Source organism: Ailuropoda melanoleuca, chromosome 6 (genome assembly GCF_002007445.2).
Source record: "Ailuropoda melanoleuca isolate Jingjing chromosome 6, ASM200744v2, whole genome shotgun sequence".
Taxonomy (NCBI): domain Eukaryota; kingdom Metazoa; phylum Chordata; class Mammalia; order Carnivora; family Ursidae; genus Ailuropoda; species Ailuropoda melanoleuca.
Window position 1 is genome coordinate 125,586,674 of NC_048223.1, and position 18,743 is coordinate 125,605,416.

The window sequence follows — 18,743 nt, forward strand, 5'->3', positions numbered from 1 at the left end:
AAAGCCATTTCATAGTAAGTTGTTAAACCACATATTGTCTGTAAGTCTTCGAAATATAAAATGTTTGATGTTTTTACAACTCTTTTCCTTAGTTATCTAGTGTTCATGTACATTTTTGGTACCTGAGAAAGTCATGAATTGCAGAACTCTATATACTATTGAGGAAGGGGCTCCGTAATGCACTGGTGACAGGAGCCAATAGTATTGTGTCCTTACCGCCTGCTCTGCACCCCCTGGAGGCCTCTGCTCGTACTCACTCCCGTGATCCTGTGACAACCCCATAAGACGGGCACTGCGAGACTCCCGCTTTACCTCTCGGGAAACCGAGGCTCGGGGAGGATCGATTAGTTGCCCGAGGACATGGCAGAGCTAGGGTTTGAGCACGTGTGCCGTGACCTTGGCACCCACGCCCAGCCCTGAACCACACGGTCGCCGGCTGCCCAGGCATGTGCTGCATGGAGGAAGTGTGGATTTCCGAACATTTCGGAAGTCTGTGTGGGGCAGCTGTTCAGCACCTCAGCGTCTCCCCCTTTTTGATTTTCAGCTTTGGAACAACTACTTCCACCTGGCCGTCGCTTTTCTCACTCAGGAGTCCTTGCAACTGGAGAATTTTTCAAGTGCGAAGAGAGCCAAAATCCTTAACAAGTAAGTCTGCGTCCAGCCCCGAACTCACGGGCAGGAGCCTGCAAGTCTGTTAGCATCATTGCCGTGTAGTCTCTGAGCCAACTTGGTACACAAATTGAGATGTAATCATGGTGTCTTGAGGGGTCGGTTTCAAGTCCCAAATCTGGTGTTGCCTTTTCTAACCCATGAATCAAGGTCTAAAACCATGGGGTTCGTTCTGGTGCGTTCCGAGTCAGTGCATTTCACCACCATGAGCACCACACAGAATGGGTTTCAGGAGATAATTGCTTTTGCTCTGCACCATTCCGATGTCTTTCCACACGTGCTTTTCTTTATTGTCTACTTGCGCAATGCTCCTTTGAGAAAGGAGGCGTCTTGTGCAAGCTGGTGGCACAGTTGGGATTGTTGAAGAACTCCTTAGAGTGAGAGCCACCTGGGGTTTCTACCTTTGTGACAGGTTACCCGTGTCGTGCTCTAGGCGGGGGATCTGAAGGGCTGGACTTGTCCTTGGACGACCCTAAGAAACCTCTTGGGAGCCCACGTCCCTGCCTGGGTGCTTGGGCTCGGAGTCCTGCATGGCTCCTGGCCCAGGACAAAGAAGAGAACTCTTGCGTGCTTTCTTTCCACACTTTGGGTCTTGCCATCTCTCTTTCTGCCTCAGTTTCCCTGACTTCTCTCTTCTCTGAGCACCCCTTTCATACAGACTTTTGAGAAGAGTTCTCTTACTGCTCCCACATCGCCATGTCGCCAGTCCCTGTGTGTCATTTCATAATTCCTCTGCTTTATGTTGACTTTTCCAACGCTTTGCCCTTCCCTGATGTTAGCTACTCCAGGGGTAGTCTCAGAAGGTGACAAAAGTGCTCCCCATGTTCTGTGAGTGCATCTCTCCCTTTCTAGCCCATCAAAAGCACGTCATCCCCGCGGAGTCAGCAAAAGTATTATCCAACATGTACACCAGTGACTTTCTAAGCACTCTGAGTATATTTTTCATATATAGTCATTAAAACCAAAACAGAAACTGTTCATTGGGTTCCCTCCTCATCCTCACTTTCGAGAAGAGGAAGGTGAAGCACGTTTTGAACAAGTCACGTGGCCAGTGCCACACACCCGATCATTCTAACCTAGGCAGTTCAGAACCCCAGACGTTCACCCGCGCTGCTCTTAGAACCTTAAATCCTTCCATTGTCCCATCTACATAAAGGTCAGCTTTTACCTCGTCATATTCCTTCATGCTTCCTTAGTTAGGTGGCTCCTGTGGGTTGGCCATTGTTCAGAAAGGAGGAATGCACCAGAAGGTTCAGGCCAAGCAGGTGCCCACCGGTGACTGCTGGGATGGCAGGCTGGCCTTCGCACAGCGCACGTGGGTCTGACTGCCCGCCCTGGCTCAAGAGACAGACGCCAGGTGGCACCTTCTGGGGACTGGCTCCATAGGGAAGCTTCTGCTTGGCCAAATGTACATCTTATCAGGGCTCGCATGACGACTGGTGGCTGCTGCTGTCCTCCTTGTTTTGATGCGCTCATGGTGGAAATTTCCATAGTAGAAGCAGAAATAACTGGCACACTGTGAGCATCATACGACTTACGGCGCCAGACGCCGGGGACACCTTGTTATCCAGTCCCGTGGAAGGACAGCTGGGCCGTAGCAGGTAGAGTGGCTACCTACATGTGCGTGGAGGTCACCGTGCGGTGAGGTTGGAATCCAGACCCAGCTCCAGCCGGCGGCACAACCCCATTCTCTGCCAAGCGCTCAGCGTGGCCGGCCCTTCAAGATGCCTGCAGGACAAGATAATTTAAACCAGAAATCTGTCTTAAAAGAGCTGGCATCTCCTGTGAGGTTTTTAGAGTAAAACCATTGATTCTGAGCATTCTCCAGGCTGGGGCCGGGTGGCTCTGCCCTGGGCCGCCTTTTGTCGTGTGAATGTTAACAGTCTAAGCTGAAGCCACGTCAATAAATGCATTAACCACACAGGGCCATGACCGCCAAAGAAAACGTTTGCTTCCCACATGGCCGTGTGCCTTCAGAGGCTTCAAAGCCAAGGAAAATTAAACCGGGCCAGCTGGTGTGTCTCCTTCCAGAGCTGCAGGGCTTCTGAATTGAGCTTTGAGTCTTCTCTCCCTCATAACCGTGGCAGAGAGTGCAGATTTTCCTTTTGAAATTTTCTCATGGATTCCCCAAAGGGAAAAAAAACCCATGCATTTTAGAAGTTGTCTTTGCAAGACTCTGGCAGGTCTGGCTCAGCTCCTATGCAGCGGAGGGGCCCTCTCCCAGGGACCTAGACTCAGTGTGTGGCCGTGACGGGCCACCAGGGAGAAGCATTCTCTGTGTCTGAGACACATGCTCCTGGCCCGGGAGCCGTGTGGCTAAGGTGTGTGGCAGGCTCACCCGTGCTTGTTGTATTCGTCATGCCTCTGTCTCTACCTTAAACACTTGATAATCAATGTGCCGTTTTATTTCTAAATACCAAAATCTACATAAGACATATTTAAAGCCATCCTACCCAAATGCTTAAATTTTCCCAGTGCCTAGAAAGGTTTTAATCTGCTTAAAATGGTGCTAGTGAAAAGGGAATGAGTGCTTGCTCTGTGCTCAGGGTCCTGGTGCTGGGGATACAGCGGTGAGAAGTTCACGGTCTCCGGCAGGTAGGTGTGCAGAAGTAACAGTGGTCGCATGGAGTGTCAGTGCTCACCGGATACCCTAGCCGCCTGCAGAGGGGCATTCAGGAGTGAATGTGGGGAGCCCAAGGCCTCTGGCGGGAGGACTTCCAGGCTCGATGGGGAAGGAGCAGGGAGGTTTCCAGGTTGGCTGACTGAGCCAACAAACAGCCAATCCCAAAGGGAACATTAAGTCCCAATGGACATGGCCTACTTATGAGCAGAGAGATGCTCTGGATTGTTGAAGCGTGAGAGAGTGACCAGACCCGGAGGGCTCGGGCAGAGCAGAAGGCCCAGTGATCTGGGAACTGACCCCACCAGTCTCAGCAAAGGAACTGGGTGCTGACTCAGAGCACAGTGGAGGATAATTCACTTGCTGTCTTTTTCTAGAGGGAAAGCCTAGAGGCTCTGAAGGCAACAGGGACTCGGCACAGGTCACCGTTTGTTAAATCTGTCTTCCGGGGCCCCCCGCGAATTCTGGGTTTAGAGTGAACTTATTTTGAATAATTGCAGTCTCTTAAACACAGAAGGCAGAGCGATGCCACACCCACTAAGGAGCCTCTGGCTGCTTCCCTTTGGGCCAGTCTCCTGCTCTACCAGTCCTGAAGCCAACCAGATGCATCTGTGGGAAGGCTTCACAGAGGAATCCCCACACACACACCCTTCACACCCCTGCTTACCCTTCTGTTCCTCTCTGCCAAGCCTGCAGCAACTCCCGTCTGTCCGGCTGACAGCACAGTGGCCCCAAACAATAGAAAAACCCAGTGTCAGAAGATCTGCCTGTCCATTCCCTCTTGTGAAGCCCCCTGTCCTCCTGATGACCCAGGTTGGGGAGATAATTACGATATTCATTCCAGAGACATTCCCCAAAGTGCGTGGGAGTAACATAAAATAATGGGCCATACCGTGCAGAGAACTGATTATGTCAAACCCAAATTGAGTATAAGATTTTCCAATGAACCACAAAATAAATAACCACCAGGAATCAAAGTCTATAATAAGAAAATGTAACTGACTCAGCCTTCAGACACCTTTGGTGCTGGTGACTCCCAGCAAAGGACAGAGGTGTTGCTGGCATGCGAAAACTGACCTTCATTTCTCCCCACCCCATCCCCCCATCCCCACCCCCCCCAGCCTTTGACATTATGGGGACTCAGGAAATATGAGTCAGATATAAAAAAGTTGGCTTTTCATTAGCAGTCGGCTTGATCATTTTAGTAGGCAGGACATGTGTGTCCTAGTGGGGGACAATGTGACCCATGACTGCAAACAGTCTTCTGTGTTCAGGACCAGACTTAGTCCTGGAAGAGAAAGGGGGTTCAGGCACTGGGCATCCAGCATAGCGAAGCATAAAAGGCTCACTTAAAATTTTCAGCCCGAGAGTCAAGTTTGAAGGCCAGCCCCAGGTCAGTGCATTTGAACCTGTGTGCAGAGACCACCCTCCATGAAGACCCTCTCCTCACTTGGTCTCCATGCTATTTCTCATCTTTATTTACTTATTTATATGCTTATTTTCATGTAGAATTCACACTTTCTGAGAGGACAGGTTCCACAACTAAGTCAAAATTCTACATAGACATTTATCTCCATCTTTCCAAGCACGGGGCTCTGAGATGTTCATGTGTTAAGTCAAACTAAAGACATTGCTGTTAGGGAAACTAAAAGAATCAGAGCTGCCACAAGATCCGCCTTGCACTGTGGCCTGATCTGAAGCTGGGATTGTGAACCCCAGATTATAACAAGAAATAGTTCTGGAAAAGTATAGCTCGCGTTTGTGTTTAAGAGACTGCAATTATTCAAAATAAGTTCACTCTAAACCCAGAATTCGCAGGGGGCCCCGGGAGACAGATTTAACAAACGGTGACCTGTGCCGAGTCCCTGTTGGCAAAGGTAAGTGTCCCGTGTGCCTGAGCGACGCTGTGCTCCGTCCAACACGGTAAACCGCGGGCCGCGCGGGATGTCGTGGCACATCCAAGCCCTGCGTGTGATAAGCTTTATTCCCTGGGTCACAGATGGGGTCCTACCTCCTCTCACCTCCCCCAGGGACTTGCCATTAAACCAAACATGTCTCACTTCACCTACTGTGTCCCTCCAGCGACCTCTGCATCTGACTTCATTCCTAAGCCCCCACCCACTGCCGACACAGTCTCCCTCTTTCCTCTGTTCCCAGAACCCCGTAGAGATTTTCCTCTTCCTTGTTGGCCTCTCCATTTCCTAGTCAGGCTCATAATCCTCCGTCGGANAGCTTCTCACGCCTTGGTCTTGGGTCTTCTCGTTCCTTCCTCCCCCCTTCAGATGGCATGTTTCAGTGTCTCAACCCTTCCTTGGGCCACGAAAGCAGCTTAATGGGTGTTTGTATTTGTTTCCTACAATCATCTGCCCTCATAGCGAACACACCCTGGGTGGCTAAAAACTACAGAAATTGATTGTCTCACAGTTCAGGGGGCCGGGAATCCAAATCAAGGTGTGGGCGGAGGCGGTTCCTTCTGGAGGCCTCGAGGGAGAGCCTGTTCTGTGCCTGTCATGGCTGGTGGTTGTCCCTGGGCCTTGGAGCTCGTTGGCTCTGGCTGCATCCCTCCATGCTCTGCCTCCATCTGCATGTGGCCTCTTCCCCGTGTCTCCAAATCTCCCTCCTCTTGTAAGGACACCAGTTCTTGGACTCAACTCCCCTCCGACCTCCGCAATCCAGTATGACGTCATCTTAACTTGGTGACACCTGCAAGGACCCTATTTCCAGAGAAGATCACCTTCACAGGTCCCGGGGGTTAGGACTTGAGTATGTTACTGTGGCGCACACGGTTCAACCCACAACAGTCATGCCCAACATACTTTTCTTCTTTTCTTTTTTTCAGTGAAAATAGAATATAAGAAAGCATCAGAATTTACTGAAGGTAGTAAGGTTGTTGTTTCATAAAACAGTTGTACACAGATGNGTTAGGACTTGAGTATGTTACTGTGGCGCACACGGTTCAACCCACAACAGTCATGCCCAACATACTTTTCTTTTCTTTTTTTCAGTGAAAATAGAATATAAGAAAGCATCAGAATTTACTGAAGGTAGTAAGGTTGTTATTTCATAAAACAGTTGTCCACAGATATTTATGTGTGTGCTGGTTAATAAAGTAAAGCATATTTCTTATTTCAAAAGCATTTTGAAACTTAAACTATACAAAGCTGCCTCTGTGGCCTTTGTTCACACTGCATCCCCCTTGGTCTCTGAAGGGGAAGGAGCGGGCTCCCTGTCCTCCAGCCACACGTCCTCCTTTGGTCCATATAGTTACCTACCCACGCCCTGCCACGGGGCCTTTGCAACTGCTGGTGCATCTGCCCGGCACGCTCTTCCTTCTCTTCTGTCTGGATTACGTCTTTCCTTCTTCAAATCTGAGGGTAAATTGTTCTCCCAGAGAACTGCTATGGCCAGCCTGGGCCCACTGTTCAACTCTCACTCCTCTGTTTTTCCTGAAGGGCCAATGATCATCACAGCCTTCACAGAACTGCTGTGTGCACATATGTGTGTGTTGATCTAGTGTGATTATTTGTTTAATGCCCATCTCCGTTACCATGCTAGTAGCCCCCCAAGGTCTGTGGACTTTGTTCTCCATGTTACATTAATATTCCCATATTAGCTCTGAGCCTGACCTCTGGTGAGTATTCAGTAAGTAATGAATCAGTGAGTAATGTTCCCTGAATGAATCACTGTAAATGACCATGGTAACCATGAGGGGGATGCTGTCATGAGGCCTGGTCTGAGCTTTAAGAGGAAGCACCTAGCCTGGCTGGAGTGCTCGCTAGGACACATGAGGACATCATCTCTCTCATTCTCAAAAACTCCTGGGGGATGAACATCATACATCATTACCCCAGTACTGCAGGTGAGAAGACTGAGGGTCAGAGCAGCCAGGTGACTTGCCTGGGCTGTCTGTGGTGGACATGAGTTTTCTGCTTCTTCGGTGAAGATTCATGAACCCAGGTGTTGAGATAAGGCCCCAGAGACCAGGTTCGTGCTATTTTAGCTCAGGGTTACAGGCCTGGATGTGGGATCCTATATCTACTTGGGCTGTGGGAAGCTTGCCTCCTTGGGGCTCCCTTGGGCCCGTTTTGCAGGTGCTCTCTGACTTGTCGGTGGGCACGGTGGGCGGGGTGCGATGGGAAGTGCCAGGTGACTCCAGCTCCCTGCCGCTCTAGCTTTCTGGAGTCGGGCACAGCGGTCCCGCCCGTCCGGGAATCTCTGCTTCCTCAGTGGAAAGAGGGCCACGGCAGTTTCTCTCTGCTCACCTGGTAGTCTTGTTGCCAGAGTCAGATGTGATCAGTGCCCTTTGAGAGATGTGACAGAGCGCTGTGCTGTGCTGAGTCGTCAGCGAGGCCGGGACTTGCCGTGGGGCAGAGCATGGGCCTTGGGGTCTGAAGACTTGGGTTCTCTTTCTCCTCTCCTTGCCTGTGACTTGGCCGAGTCCTTTGGCTTCTCCCTCTAGGACTGCTTCTGTTCCCTCAAGTGTAAGTTGTTGGAGAGGACTTAGCTCTGCTCTGTAAGGCTGCCACCAGCCCTGGAGCCTGTGGCCGGGTGATGAGCGTGAGCCCCAACACTTTCCAGTCCTGCTGCTCTCTCCTCCCCGGGAAGAAGGTCTGAATGGTCCGGGAATCCCTCTCGAGGTCTGGTGGCAGCTGTAACCATATTGGCAGATTATGCTGAAACACGTATGGACTCATCAAAGCCGCGTTCTTATTAAAACTAAAGAAAAGATCAGTCTCGCTGCCAGAGGGTCAGTCTTGCCCGTCACCTTCTGGCTCCTTGCTCCCCTTGTTACCTTTGTTCTGGCCCTGAGCACCTTTGTCTTATTTGAGTATGAAAAAAGCATTTTTAGCCCCTTGCTACAGCAGGCCCGACACTGGTGAGGGATGTGCTCTTGGATCTGTGCTGATACCCCCATCCCCAAATAATGTGAAGGCAGTCATTTTACACGTGCAGGACAGGGCAGTGTAAATGGAAATGCGAATCAGACATCCACGAGCATCTCACCCTCTGTCGGCACCGGAAGGAGAGAGGGCATCTGGGGGGAGGCAGGAGTGGCGGAGGTGTCAACCCCAGCTCTGGAGAAATGGCAAATCACTGTAGGTCACCAGACATTGGGTCACTCCGGAATGACCCAAACCACCTAGCATTTTAACCATTCTTTTCTGAGAGAGATTATTCCAGGATGAGAAGGAATCGCTTGGCTGTTGGATTTAAGTACTTAAAGCTTGCGTTCGTTGGTCAGTGGCAAGCCAACTACTGTGACCAGCACGCACCACCTCCATGGGGGGCTCTGGCCAGCTCAGTGTGCTGAGATCTGAACACGTGCTGGCAGGCTCTGGGGGGTCCTGCCTGTGCTATGGAGCTCTCTGGCTCCCCAGATGCCCACTCCCCTGAGAGGCGACTCATGCACCAGCACAGCGAGCGCCGGCACGCGTGTGAGCGTGACTTTGCGCTCCTCCCCGGTGGATGTCAGGAAGCTGCCAGCTGTATCCCCTCCTGGTCTGGGCTGCAGCAGCTGCGGGGGCTGCTGTGTCATTTGTGCAGGAGCAAAATGGGAATTGGGAAACTGCATCTACAAGCCCAGAGAGGATGCACACCTCAACGGGGACTTCGATCATGTGGACCGTGGGTGATGTGGAGTGCCAGTTAGACATTTTGCGATGCTCTCCTCTCTCCCACGGGCTTGATCCAGTAGCTTTGCTGACAGTGGACAGGCCTCTCCTCCCCGTGGCACTGGTGATGGGTGCGTTCCCTGGCAAGATCCCCCCTCTCTCACTCACCAAATTGACCCACATCAGCAGTCACCTGGTTTTCAGGCTGTGCTGGAAGGTAACTCGTTTACCCAGAGGACAAGCTTGTCCTCACAGGAAGGGGCTGACTCCCAGGTCAGTTTCTCCGTCTGTACACAGGGCCGTGGGTCCATGCAGGTGCAGCGGCCCCAGGATGACCTGTGACGGGGCGGCCAGGCTGGTTTCCCTGGTGGAGAGCATGAGCAGTCTGCAGCCCTGTCCTGCCGAAAGTGACAGATGGGTGCCTAGGGCCCTGGAGACGTTTCTAAGGTGGCAGCCGGCTATGGCTGTTGGTTTACCAGGAGGCTTCTTGCCTTGAGAGCCACAACCAGGTCATCTGTAAACACAGCTTCCCTTTCCACATTAGCTGACGCGAGGACGAGCAGAGCAGCGCCTGATAACCCAGCTGCTAAACTGTACTCCTGTACGATAATTGTGCAAATTATTATTTTTAATATAATCAGCTTTTTCCTTAGGCAATAAAGGAAAAAGTTAAATTGCTCACAAACTAATAAACGTTTATCTTCTGAAGCATCAAATTCCGTTTTCTCATGAAACACGCCCCTCCTCTGCTGACCAGTGGGAGGAAAATTAACATTTACTTTCCCTGATAAACAAAAACAGGGGAATGTTTGTTGGCATGTTTTGGTGCAGAGCCCTTCCTTACACTGAAAATGCTAAAGAAGGAGGGGAGATATTTGAAGGAGACCTCCCCCCTCTGATGTCCGTTCCAGGGCTTAATTTTAACGTGTGAAAGCTGCTTTTGTGAGCAGAGTTGGAGGATGTCATTTGGTGTCTGCAGTGCTGGATGCCAAGAGCACGCTCTGAAAACATGCTCCCCCTCAGGCCAGGGAGCCAGGTCCTCCTTCTCTTGCCATTAGAGATTGAAGAAGGAAAATACTGTCCTTAGTCTCCACCACCTTGCCATGTTCCCATGGGATGTGTGGAGTGGGGGGGACTGTTACATAATCCACCATGATGGGTAAGTGAGACTCCCTTGGCTGGATTCTTCCTCCTTCAGTTCTCTTTGGTGGCAAGAGAAGCATTGATACTCTTCTTTGTTTGTCTCCGTGCTGGGAGACTTTCATTGCACTTAAAAATAATCAAAGAGTGACTCAGCATTTCTCCTGTCCTCGGTTCTCAGGTATGGAGATATGAGGAGGCAGATTGGCTTCGAAATCAGAGACATGTGGTACAACCTTGGTGAGTAGCTGGGATTTCCGGGGAATCGGGGTGACTCTCTTGAAACTGTCATGGGTGATGACATTGGCCCTGGCTCTCACTGCCGGGGTGTCTTGAAAATCTGAATTGCTTCCCTTCCTCAGAGAGCAATTGCTACCTTTGCAATAGTTGTCTTCTGTAAATAAGAGGTAGGAAGAAAATCTGATCAGTAGGGCAAATAGAAAAATCAGTACAGTGCCCCTTTACATCAGGTGAACACAGCTCTGCCTTGAAATTTCTTTGCTTCCCGGCATCGCTAACATTCCCCCAGCTTCTCGGGCATCAAACGAGGTAGTTCATCCCACTGTTACATGGCCCACTGCTTATTGTATTCAATTTAACACATTCTACCCTCAAAGGTTTTTGTTTTTTTGGTTTTTTTCCTACTCAAAACTGGACCCTGTATATAGGTACACTGCCACCAGGTGGTGGTAGTAGAACATGCTTGTACACTGAAAACACGTGAGGGGCTTCCTGTGTTCAAGATGAGAAATTAACCGAAGTATTCATCGCTACAAACTTCCCTCTTACTACTGCTTTTGCTGCATCTCAAGTGTTTTGGTATATTTTGTTTTCATTTTCATTTGTCTCAAGGTATTTTCTGATTTCCTCTGATGTCTTTGACCCATTGGTTATTTAGGAGTAGGCTTTTTAATTTCCTCTATTTGTGGATTTTCCAGTTTTCCTATTTCTGATTTCTGATTTCATTCCATTGTAGTTGGAAAAGGTACTTGGTAAGATTTCATTCTCCTTAAATTTGTTAATTGTTTTATGACCTAAGATATGACATATCCTATTCCCCCACCCCCCTCCCCTCTGAAGCCCTCAGTTTCACGGAATGGGATAGGCTGGTGATGGGTAGTAAGGAGGGCACATATTGCATGGTGCACTGGGTGTTATACGCATAATGAATCATGGAACTTTACATCAAAAACCAGGGATGTACTGTATGGTGACTAACATAATATAATAAAAAATATTATTATAAAAAAAATGAAAAAAAAAAGATGTGACATATCCTGAGGAACATTCCATGTGCCCTTGAGAAAAATGTTCCATTGCTGTTAAGAGGAATGTTCTGTGTGTCTGTTGGGTCCATTTGGTCCCTAATGTTTGCCTTGATCAGTAAATATAAACAACCTAACTTTACATCTCCAGGAACTAGAAAAAGCACAGAGCCTGAAGTCAGCAGAGGGAAGAAAATAATAAAAATTAGAGCAGAAATAAATGAAATTGAGAATTAAAAAAAATAGAAAAACTCAACACCACTAGAGTTGATTTTTTGAAAAGAGGAGCAAAATTGACCAACCTTTAGCTAGATTAACTACGAAGAAAGGAGACTTAAGTAAATAAAATCAGAAATGAAAGCAGAACCATTACAACTGATACCACTAAAATAAAAAGGATCAAAAGAGACTATTATGAAAAATTATATGTCAACCAACCTAGAAGAAATGGACAAATTCCTAGAAACATGCAGCCTACCAAGACTGAAATTATAAGGATATAGAAAATCTGAACAAATGATAAGTAATCAGCAATTGAAAACTTCCCAACAAAGAAAAGCCCAGGACCAATAGCTTCAGTGATGAGTTGTACCTAACATTTAAAGAAGAATTAATGCCAATCTTTCCCAGACTCTTCCAAAACACGGAAGAGAAGGACGCACTTCCAAACTCATTTTATGAGGCAAGCTTTATCCTGATACTGAAACCAGATAAAGGCACTACAAGTAAAGAAAACTATAGGACACTGTCTCTGATGAACATAGATGTAAAAATCCTCAAATACTAGCAAACTAAATTCAACAGTACATCAATAGGATCATACCCCATGATCAAGTGGGATTTATCCCTGGGATGTAAGGATGGTTCAACATACACAAGTTAACAAAAGTGTTATACTACATTACCAGATTGAAGTATAAAAGCCATGGTTATTTCAGTAGATATAGAAAAAACATTTGATGAAATTTCATACCCTTTCATGTTGGAAACTCAACAAACTAGGTAGAGAAGTAACGTACCTTAACGTAATAAAGGCCACATATGACAAACCTACAGCTAAGATACTCAGGGGTGGAGAACTGAAAACATTTCCTGTAAGTTCTGGAACACAAGGAGGCCCACCCTCACCTCTCCTATTTAGCATCGTAACGGAAGTCCCAGCCATAGCAATTAGGCAAGAAAAAGCAATAAAAGCCACCTGGATCACAAAGGAAGACATTAAATTATCTGTTTGCAGAAGGCATGATCTTTTATATAGAAAACTCTAAAGACTCCATAAAAAATGTTATTAGAACTAATAGATTAAGAAAACTTAGAGGATACAAAATGAACATACAAAAACCAGTTGCATTTCTATACACTAACAACTATCTGAAAAGGAAATTAAGAAAATAATCCCATTTCCAATAGCGTCAAAATGAATAAAATACTTAAAAGTAAACTTAGAACAAGGAGGTGAAAGACCTGAACAGTGAAAGGTACAAAAAGTCAATGACAGAAATGAAGGAAGAAACAAATAAATGTAAAGACATCTCATCTTTGTAGATTGGAAGGCTTGATAGTGTTAAAATGTCCATATTACCCAAAGCAGTCTGTAAGTTCAATGCTATCTCCATCAAAATTCCAGTGGCATTTTTCACAGACATTGAAAAAATGATTCCAAAATTCATAGGGAACCACAAAAGACCCTAAGTTGCCAAAGCAATCCTGACAAAGAACAAGAGTGGAGGCATCATACATCCTGACTTCGAAATATATTACAAAGCTGCAGGAATCAAAACACTATAGTACTGGCACAAAGACGACATAGAGACCAATGGAACAGGATAGAGAGCCCAGAAATAAACCTGCACATATACAGTCAAGACAAGAGAGCCAAGAATATACAGTGGGGAAAGGATCACCACTTTAATAAATGGTGTTGTGAAAACTGGATATCTACTTGCAAAGGAATGAAACTGGACCCTTGTCTGACATCATATTCTAAAACCAACCCATAATGGACTAAAGACTTAAACATAAGACGCCCCCCCCCACCCCCGCCAAACCTTAAAACTCTAAAAGAAACCATAGGAGAAAAGCTTCTTGGTATTGGTCTTGGCAATGATTTCTTGGAAATGATAGCAAAAACACAGGCAACAAAAGCAAAAATAGACAAGTAGGACTTTATCAAACTAAAAAGCTCCTGCACAGTAAAGGAAACAATCAACAAAATGAAAGACACCCCGTGGAATGGGAGAAAACATTTGCAAACCATATATCTGCTAAGAGTTTAATTTCCAAAATGTATAAGGAAATCCTACAACTCGATAGCAAAAAACCAACCAATAAAAAATGGGCAAAGGACTTGCATTGACATTTCTCCATGGAAGAAATACAAATGGCCTTTAGGTTTATGAAAAGATGTGCAACATCACTGACCATCAGGGAAATGCAAACCAAAACCACAGTGAGATGTCCCCTCACACCCGTTAGGATGGTTATTATGAAAAAAGTAAAAGATAACAAGTATCAGCCAGTGTGTACAGAAGTTTGAACACTTGCACGGGATTGGTGGGAATGTAGTAAACAGCACAGAGGTTTCTCAAAAAGTTAAAAATAGAACTACCATATGACCGAGCCATCTCCCTTCTGGCTATACATCCAAATGAATTGAACTCAGGATCTTGACGAGGTATTTGTATGCTCATGTTCATGGCACCATTATTCACGATAGCCAAGAAATGGAAACAAACTAAGTGCCCATTGATGGATGAATGGATAAAGAAAATGTGGTATATGTACATTCAATGGAATATTATTCAGCTTTCTTTTTATTTTTTAGTAAAAAGGAAATCTTGCCAAATGCATAAACATTCCACTTACATGAGGTTTCTAGAGTCATACTCATAGAAGCCGAGAGTAGAATGATGGTTGCCAGGGGCAGGGGTGAGGCAGGGAGGAAGGAATGGGGAGGTATTGGTCAAAGGGTACAAACTTTCAGTTATGCAAGATGAATAAGTTCTGGAAATCTGCTGTAGAACATGATACCCAAAGTTAACAATACTGTGTCCTACATTTAAAAATTTGTTAAGAGGGTAGATCTCATCTTAAGTGTTCTTAACGACGTTAAACAATAAAAAGAAAAAAGAATATAATTAATAAAAAAAACTTTTTTAAAGTTTTTTTATTTATTCATTTGAGAGAGAGAGTGAGCAAGAACATGAGCAAAGGGGAGGGATAGAGGGAGAGGGAGAAGCAGACTCCCCTCTGAGCAGGGAGCCCAACTCAGGGCTTGATCCCAGGACTATGGGATCATGACCTGAGCTGAAGGCAGACGCTTAACCGACTGAGCCACCCAGGCACTCCAATAAAATGTTACTAATTAAAATAACATGATATTCTCTATTAAAACGTTAGTCACTATGCCATGCCATTCTGATAGGTAAGCTCCTTAAAGGAGTAAAGAACTGATAATTGGGCATCCTGTGACCATCTTGAATGGGTCCTTGATGAACCCGCCTCTGTCCTAGTGGAGATGAAACCCTTCCTGGCCACTGTTCTCCACTGTCAGCTCGCTTTGTGCAGAGGCGTTCTGGCGCCTTTCTTCAGCCTCCTGGAGGGTCCAGTGCAAGACTTCAGTAGCATTTCCCGTCTGAGCCTCCGGGGGGCCCTGTTTGTTTTGCTTTGATTGGCCCACGAAGCCTGTAGTGGCTACAGGGGGCCTCCCCTCCCCCTCTCCCCACTAACTGTGTTCTTCTTTCTGAGGAGGCAGGTGTCTGTCCGGGAAGGGGGAGGGGAGTTACCCACATCTAGTTACCCACAGTGCCCTGGTTAAGTTTGTTCCCCCAAGACTGGAACATCTTAATTGCACCCCACCTTGCTAGGTGAGTAGATTCCTGCTGTCTGTGTCCTGGCTAGAGACCTTGGCCAGAAAGATGCCCTGATGTATCTGTAGTCCTTGGGAAGAATGAAACAGGGTGATGAAAACAGAACACGGTTTTCCCTGAAGGTGGGGTACTGGTCCCGAGGACCCTCAGAGCAGACAGGGGTGGGGGTTTGGGGACCTCGCCTGCGGTCTGGCTTTGTGGTCAGCAAGTTCACAGTGGTCTGTTTTCAGCCGAGCCAGATTTCCTCATAGTGGGGTTGATGGCTCATCCTTCTTGAGTTCCCAGATGTCAGCAATCATGTGTAAAGGAAGGCCCTACCACACCTCTAGGGAAAGTTAGAATTTCCAAATATCCTTTGTCCATCTGTTTATATGAAGGATGGAGCCTTTTTCAAATGGGTGTTACATGAAAAATAAATGCAGAAGGCCTTGGGGAAAAATACTATAAGATATTCTATAGGTAATACTAATAACATAGAAATTAAGAAGTTAGGATTTAACATGAGGCACCAGCTGGGTTCCCAGGAGTCAAAATCCAGCGCAGAAGCTCCCAGGGGGTGATGACGAGCCGGTTGGAACGGCCCCGTCTGCTCACGCTATCCACCGACAGGGAGCCTGCACCCGGCATGCTGTTTGGGTCTCAGGCACTTGAGGTCCTCTTAAGGAAACTCTTTGCTGGGTTATTGAGAGGGACCTTCCCGCAGCAGCTTAAATGCCCAGAATTTGAGTTATGACCCCAGGCCGTCAAAGGGCTTCCTGTTTCTCCAACACTGAGCATGCCGGGTGCTGCCCTGTCCTTGGTCTTCCTGCCGCCCGCCGGGGGACAGAGGAGGAGTCCTGGCTCCAAGAGACATGAATCCTACTGGAGTTTTCTTCCTACCTTGCCTCTGCCTGGCTGTGTGGCCTCCCCCATGACCCAGTCTTTCTGGGCTTCCATCAGTTTTCCAGGCTGTAAGAGAGGTTGGACTGAAGTTTTCAAGAGCCTTCCAATCCTGATGGTCTGTAATTCTTTATATATGTATGATGATCTCAGTAATGAAATGCCAAGTCTTCTAGAATAGGGAGGAGGGCCATTCAGGATTCATTTTAATTGATCATGCTCTGACAGATGCATTTGTCATTTGCCCTGGGAGGCCAGGCACTGCAGAACTCTCGCCAGGAAGGGACCAAATACAACCCCATTAGAGAGCACAGCACAAGGCAGAGACTGACGTTCAGAGAGCGGCATGGAGGGACCTGCTCTCTGCTGGCCGTGGGGGAATCCGGGCTCTCCTAGCTTCCAGCATCCACCTGGCAGGTGCTGTGAGCTCCACCTGCACGAGAGCCCCCAGGCCTCTCTCACACGCTAGCCTCCCCAAGAGAGTGGCAACATCTGCTTGTTGTTCAGTTTTATTTCTCAAGCGCACACTGTGAGTTCGTGTGTTTCCCCCCAAAGGAGTTTTAGGTATGATTTCAGATGACAGTGCTTCATTCTGAAATGGCTTGATACTTTGTACATCACTTAGGATAACTGGAGGCATCCCCCCTGGCAGATAGTCAGACTGATGATTAACATACGAAAATGCTGTTTTCTTGGGCGCCTAGGTGGCTCAGTTGGTTGAGTGTCTCCCTTCAGCTCAGGTCATGATCTCGGGGTCCTGGGATCGAGTCCCATGTCGGGCTCCCGGCTCATCGGGGAGCCTGCTTCTCCCTCTGCCCCTCCCCCTGCTCCTGTGCACACGCTTGCTCTCTCTCTCACAAAAATAAATAAATAATCTTTTTTAAAAAATAGGAAAAAAATAAATAAATTGCTTTTTTCTTGCTTGATAAATAGTTGTTGCCCCGACTCAGCCCCCACCTCGGCCCCTTAGTGCTCCGCCAGGACCCTCCCCTCCTCTATGAGGATCACTGAAGGGTCACTGCCTGGTATGGAAGCAGGCTCCAGAACTCAGCTCAAGCCATGACTGGACTGACTGATGGACATGCCTGCCTTTTTGGCATTTCTTTCTTTCTATAAAAATTATGTTCCTGGTCACCTCTTTAGTCCCTGGGACTGACCAACATTTGCAACTGGCCCCATCCCCATGATTGTGGTGAAGATACGAAGGGCCCCGGGTAACGTGAGCTGCTTTGTGATGCCACTTCCAGGCCCTGGGGAAGGCTCAACCTTCTGAGGATGCACCCTCAGGTGTAAATCAGCTCTTTAAAGCTGTTTTGGAGCGGTTGGCTCCCTAGACATTATCTTTCCTTATGCTCCATAGGCTGAGTCAAGCGGGAGGTCTTTGATTTGTAAGGTAAGGGATGCAGTCAGGAGAGCAGACGTCCCATTGCATCCTGGCAGTTGCTGATTTGAATACGGTGATGAATGCGTAAGAATTGTGTTTTGCATCTTTTCAGCCAGGAATGTGTACTCCGTCCTGAGAGGCGGCCAAGTGTTCAAATATAAACCGTGACCTTGGTCAGTGAAGGGTAGGAATCTGGTAACAGCAAGAAATAACCACCAGCCAACACGATTGGGTTCCTTGCTTGTAACATAATTACATTATTTTTTGAAAATTAAAAACACATGATAAAAGTATCGGCTGCCCAAGGGATCTGCCCCAGCAGCCCCTCAGAACAGCGAAGAACGGCTGCATAGGGTCACCTCAGGCTGCCTGGCTCTTTCCTACTGCAAATCTCAGGTGTGGGAGCCTGCCCCAAGTGTCACTGCCAAGGCCTCCACTCTAGAAGTTCATGACAGCACATCTCAGTTCCCCAAAATGCACACGGCCTATTTTCTACACAGCTTTTTTTTTGTGTGAATGGGCTCAGGTTTGGAAACATACTGGCAGGTTGATCCAGCCAGCACTGCCAACAAAATAAAAATGGAAGTCAGGCATATTTATCATCTTAACAAAAAAATGTATTTATGTGAATAAATGTTATGAGCCCAGGAAACTAAGATCAAAGGCCTTTAAAACACTGTGTGATTTGTCATTCTTTGAAGCCGACTTCGGGTTAAAATAAGGTCAAGAGCAGTTGGAATAAGGACAAGGGCATGAATGAGAATTTGGCTTCTGAATCGTTCTTCTTCCTTCCGTTCTTGTGGTTCTTATGCCTGCAGCTTTAAGACATCTTACATAATCGTCTGTGGAAGTGCTTCATTTTCTCCAGTTCACAGGGTCTCTGGTTTGTCAATATATGGCACAAAGATAATGAAGGGGAGTTATGATATTTTTGCCTTTGTTCTCAATGCTGCCCCAGTGGTGGGTTCAAAAACTGTCTAATATCAGGAGACCTCTTTCCAGAAAACCAAACTGAGTAATACCAAGAAGTAGTTATGCACATTTCATTCCTTTTCACAAACAGTGTCATGTCCCTAAACCATGTCTCACTCGGATATATGTAGATATAAGCATAAACATGAAGGCATAGGTGCCCCAGACTTGCCGTCGGGCTAAGTGTGGTCCGCTGCTTGGATTTTTGGTCAGTAATCGTTGACCATTTGTTCATCTGTGTTGTCATCTACCTTCAAAGACAATTGGTAGGACACACCAAAGATTTTTAAAATAAAGGCAGAAAAACTAAAATGTGAGAAAAAAAAAAAGCTC

General features: G+C 47.1%; 1 protein-coding gene across 1 annotated transcript in view; it reads left to right on the forward strand.

Annotated features, from left to right (window-relative positions):
* DOCK1 (dedicator of cytokinesis 1) overlaps positions 1-18,743 on the forward strand; it is a 468,169-nt gene that overhangs the window by 374,845 nt on the left and 74,581 nt on the right. The window contains exons 31-32 of the mRNA XM_034663641.1: positions 545-645; positions 10,223-10,281. Coding sequence (XP_034519532.1) covers positions 545-645; positions 10,223-10,281 — 160 coding nt within the window. The remainder of the gene's footprint in view (positions 1-544; positions 646-10,222; positions 10,282-18,743) is intronic.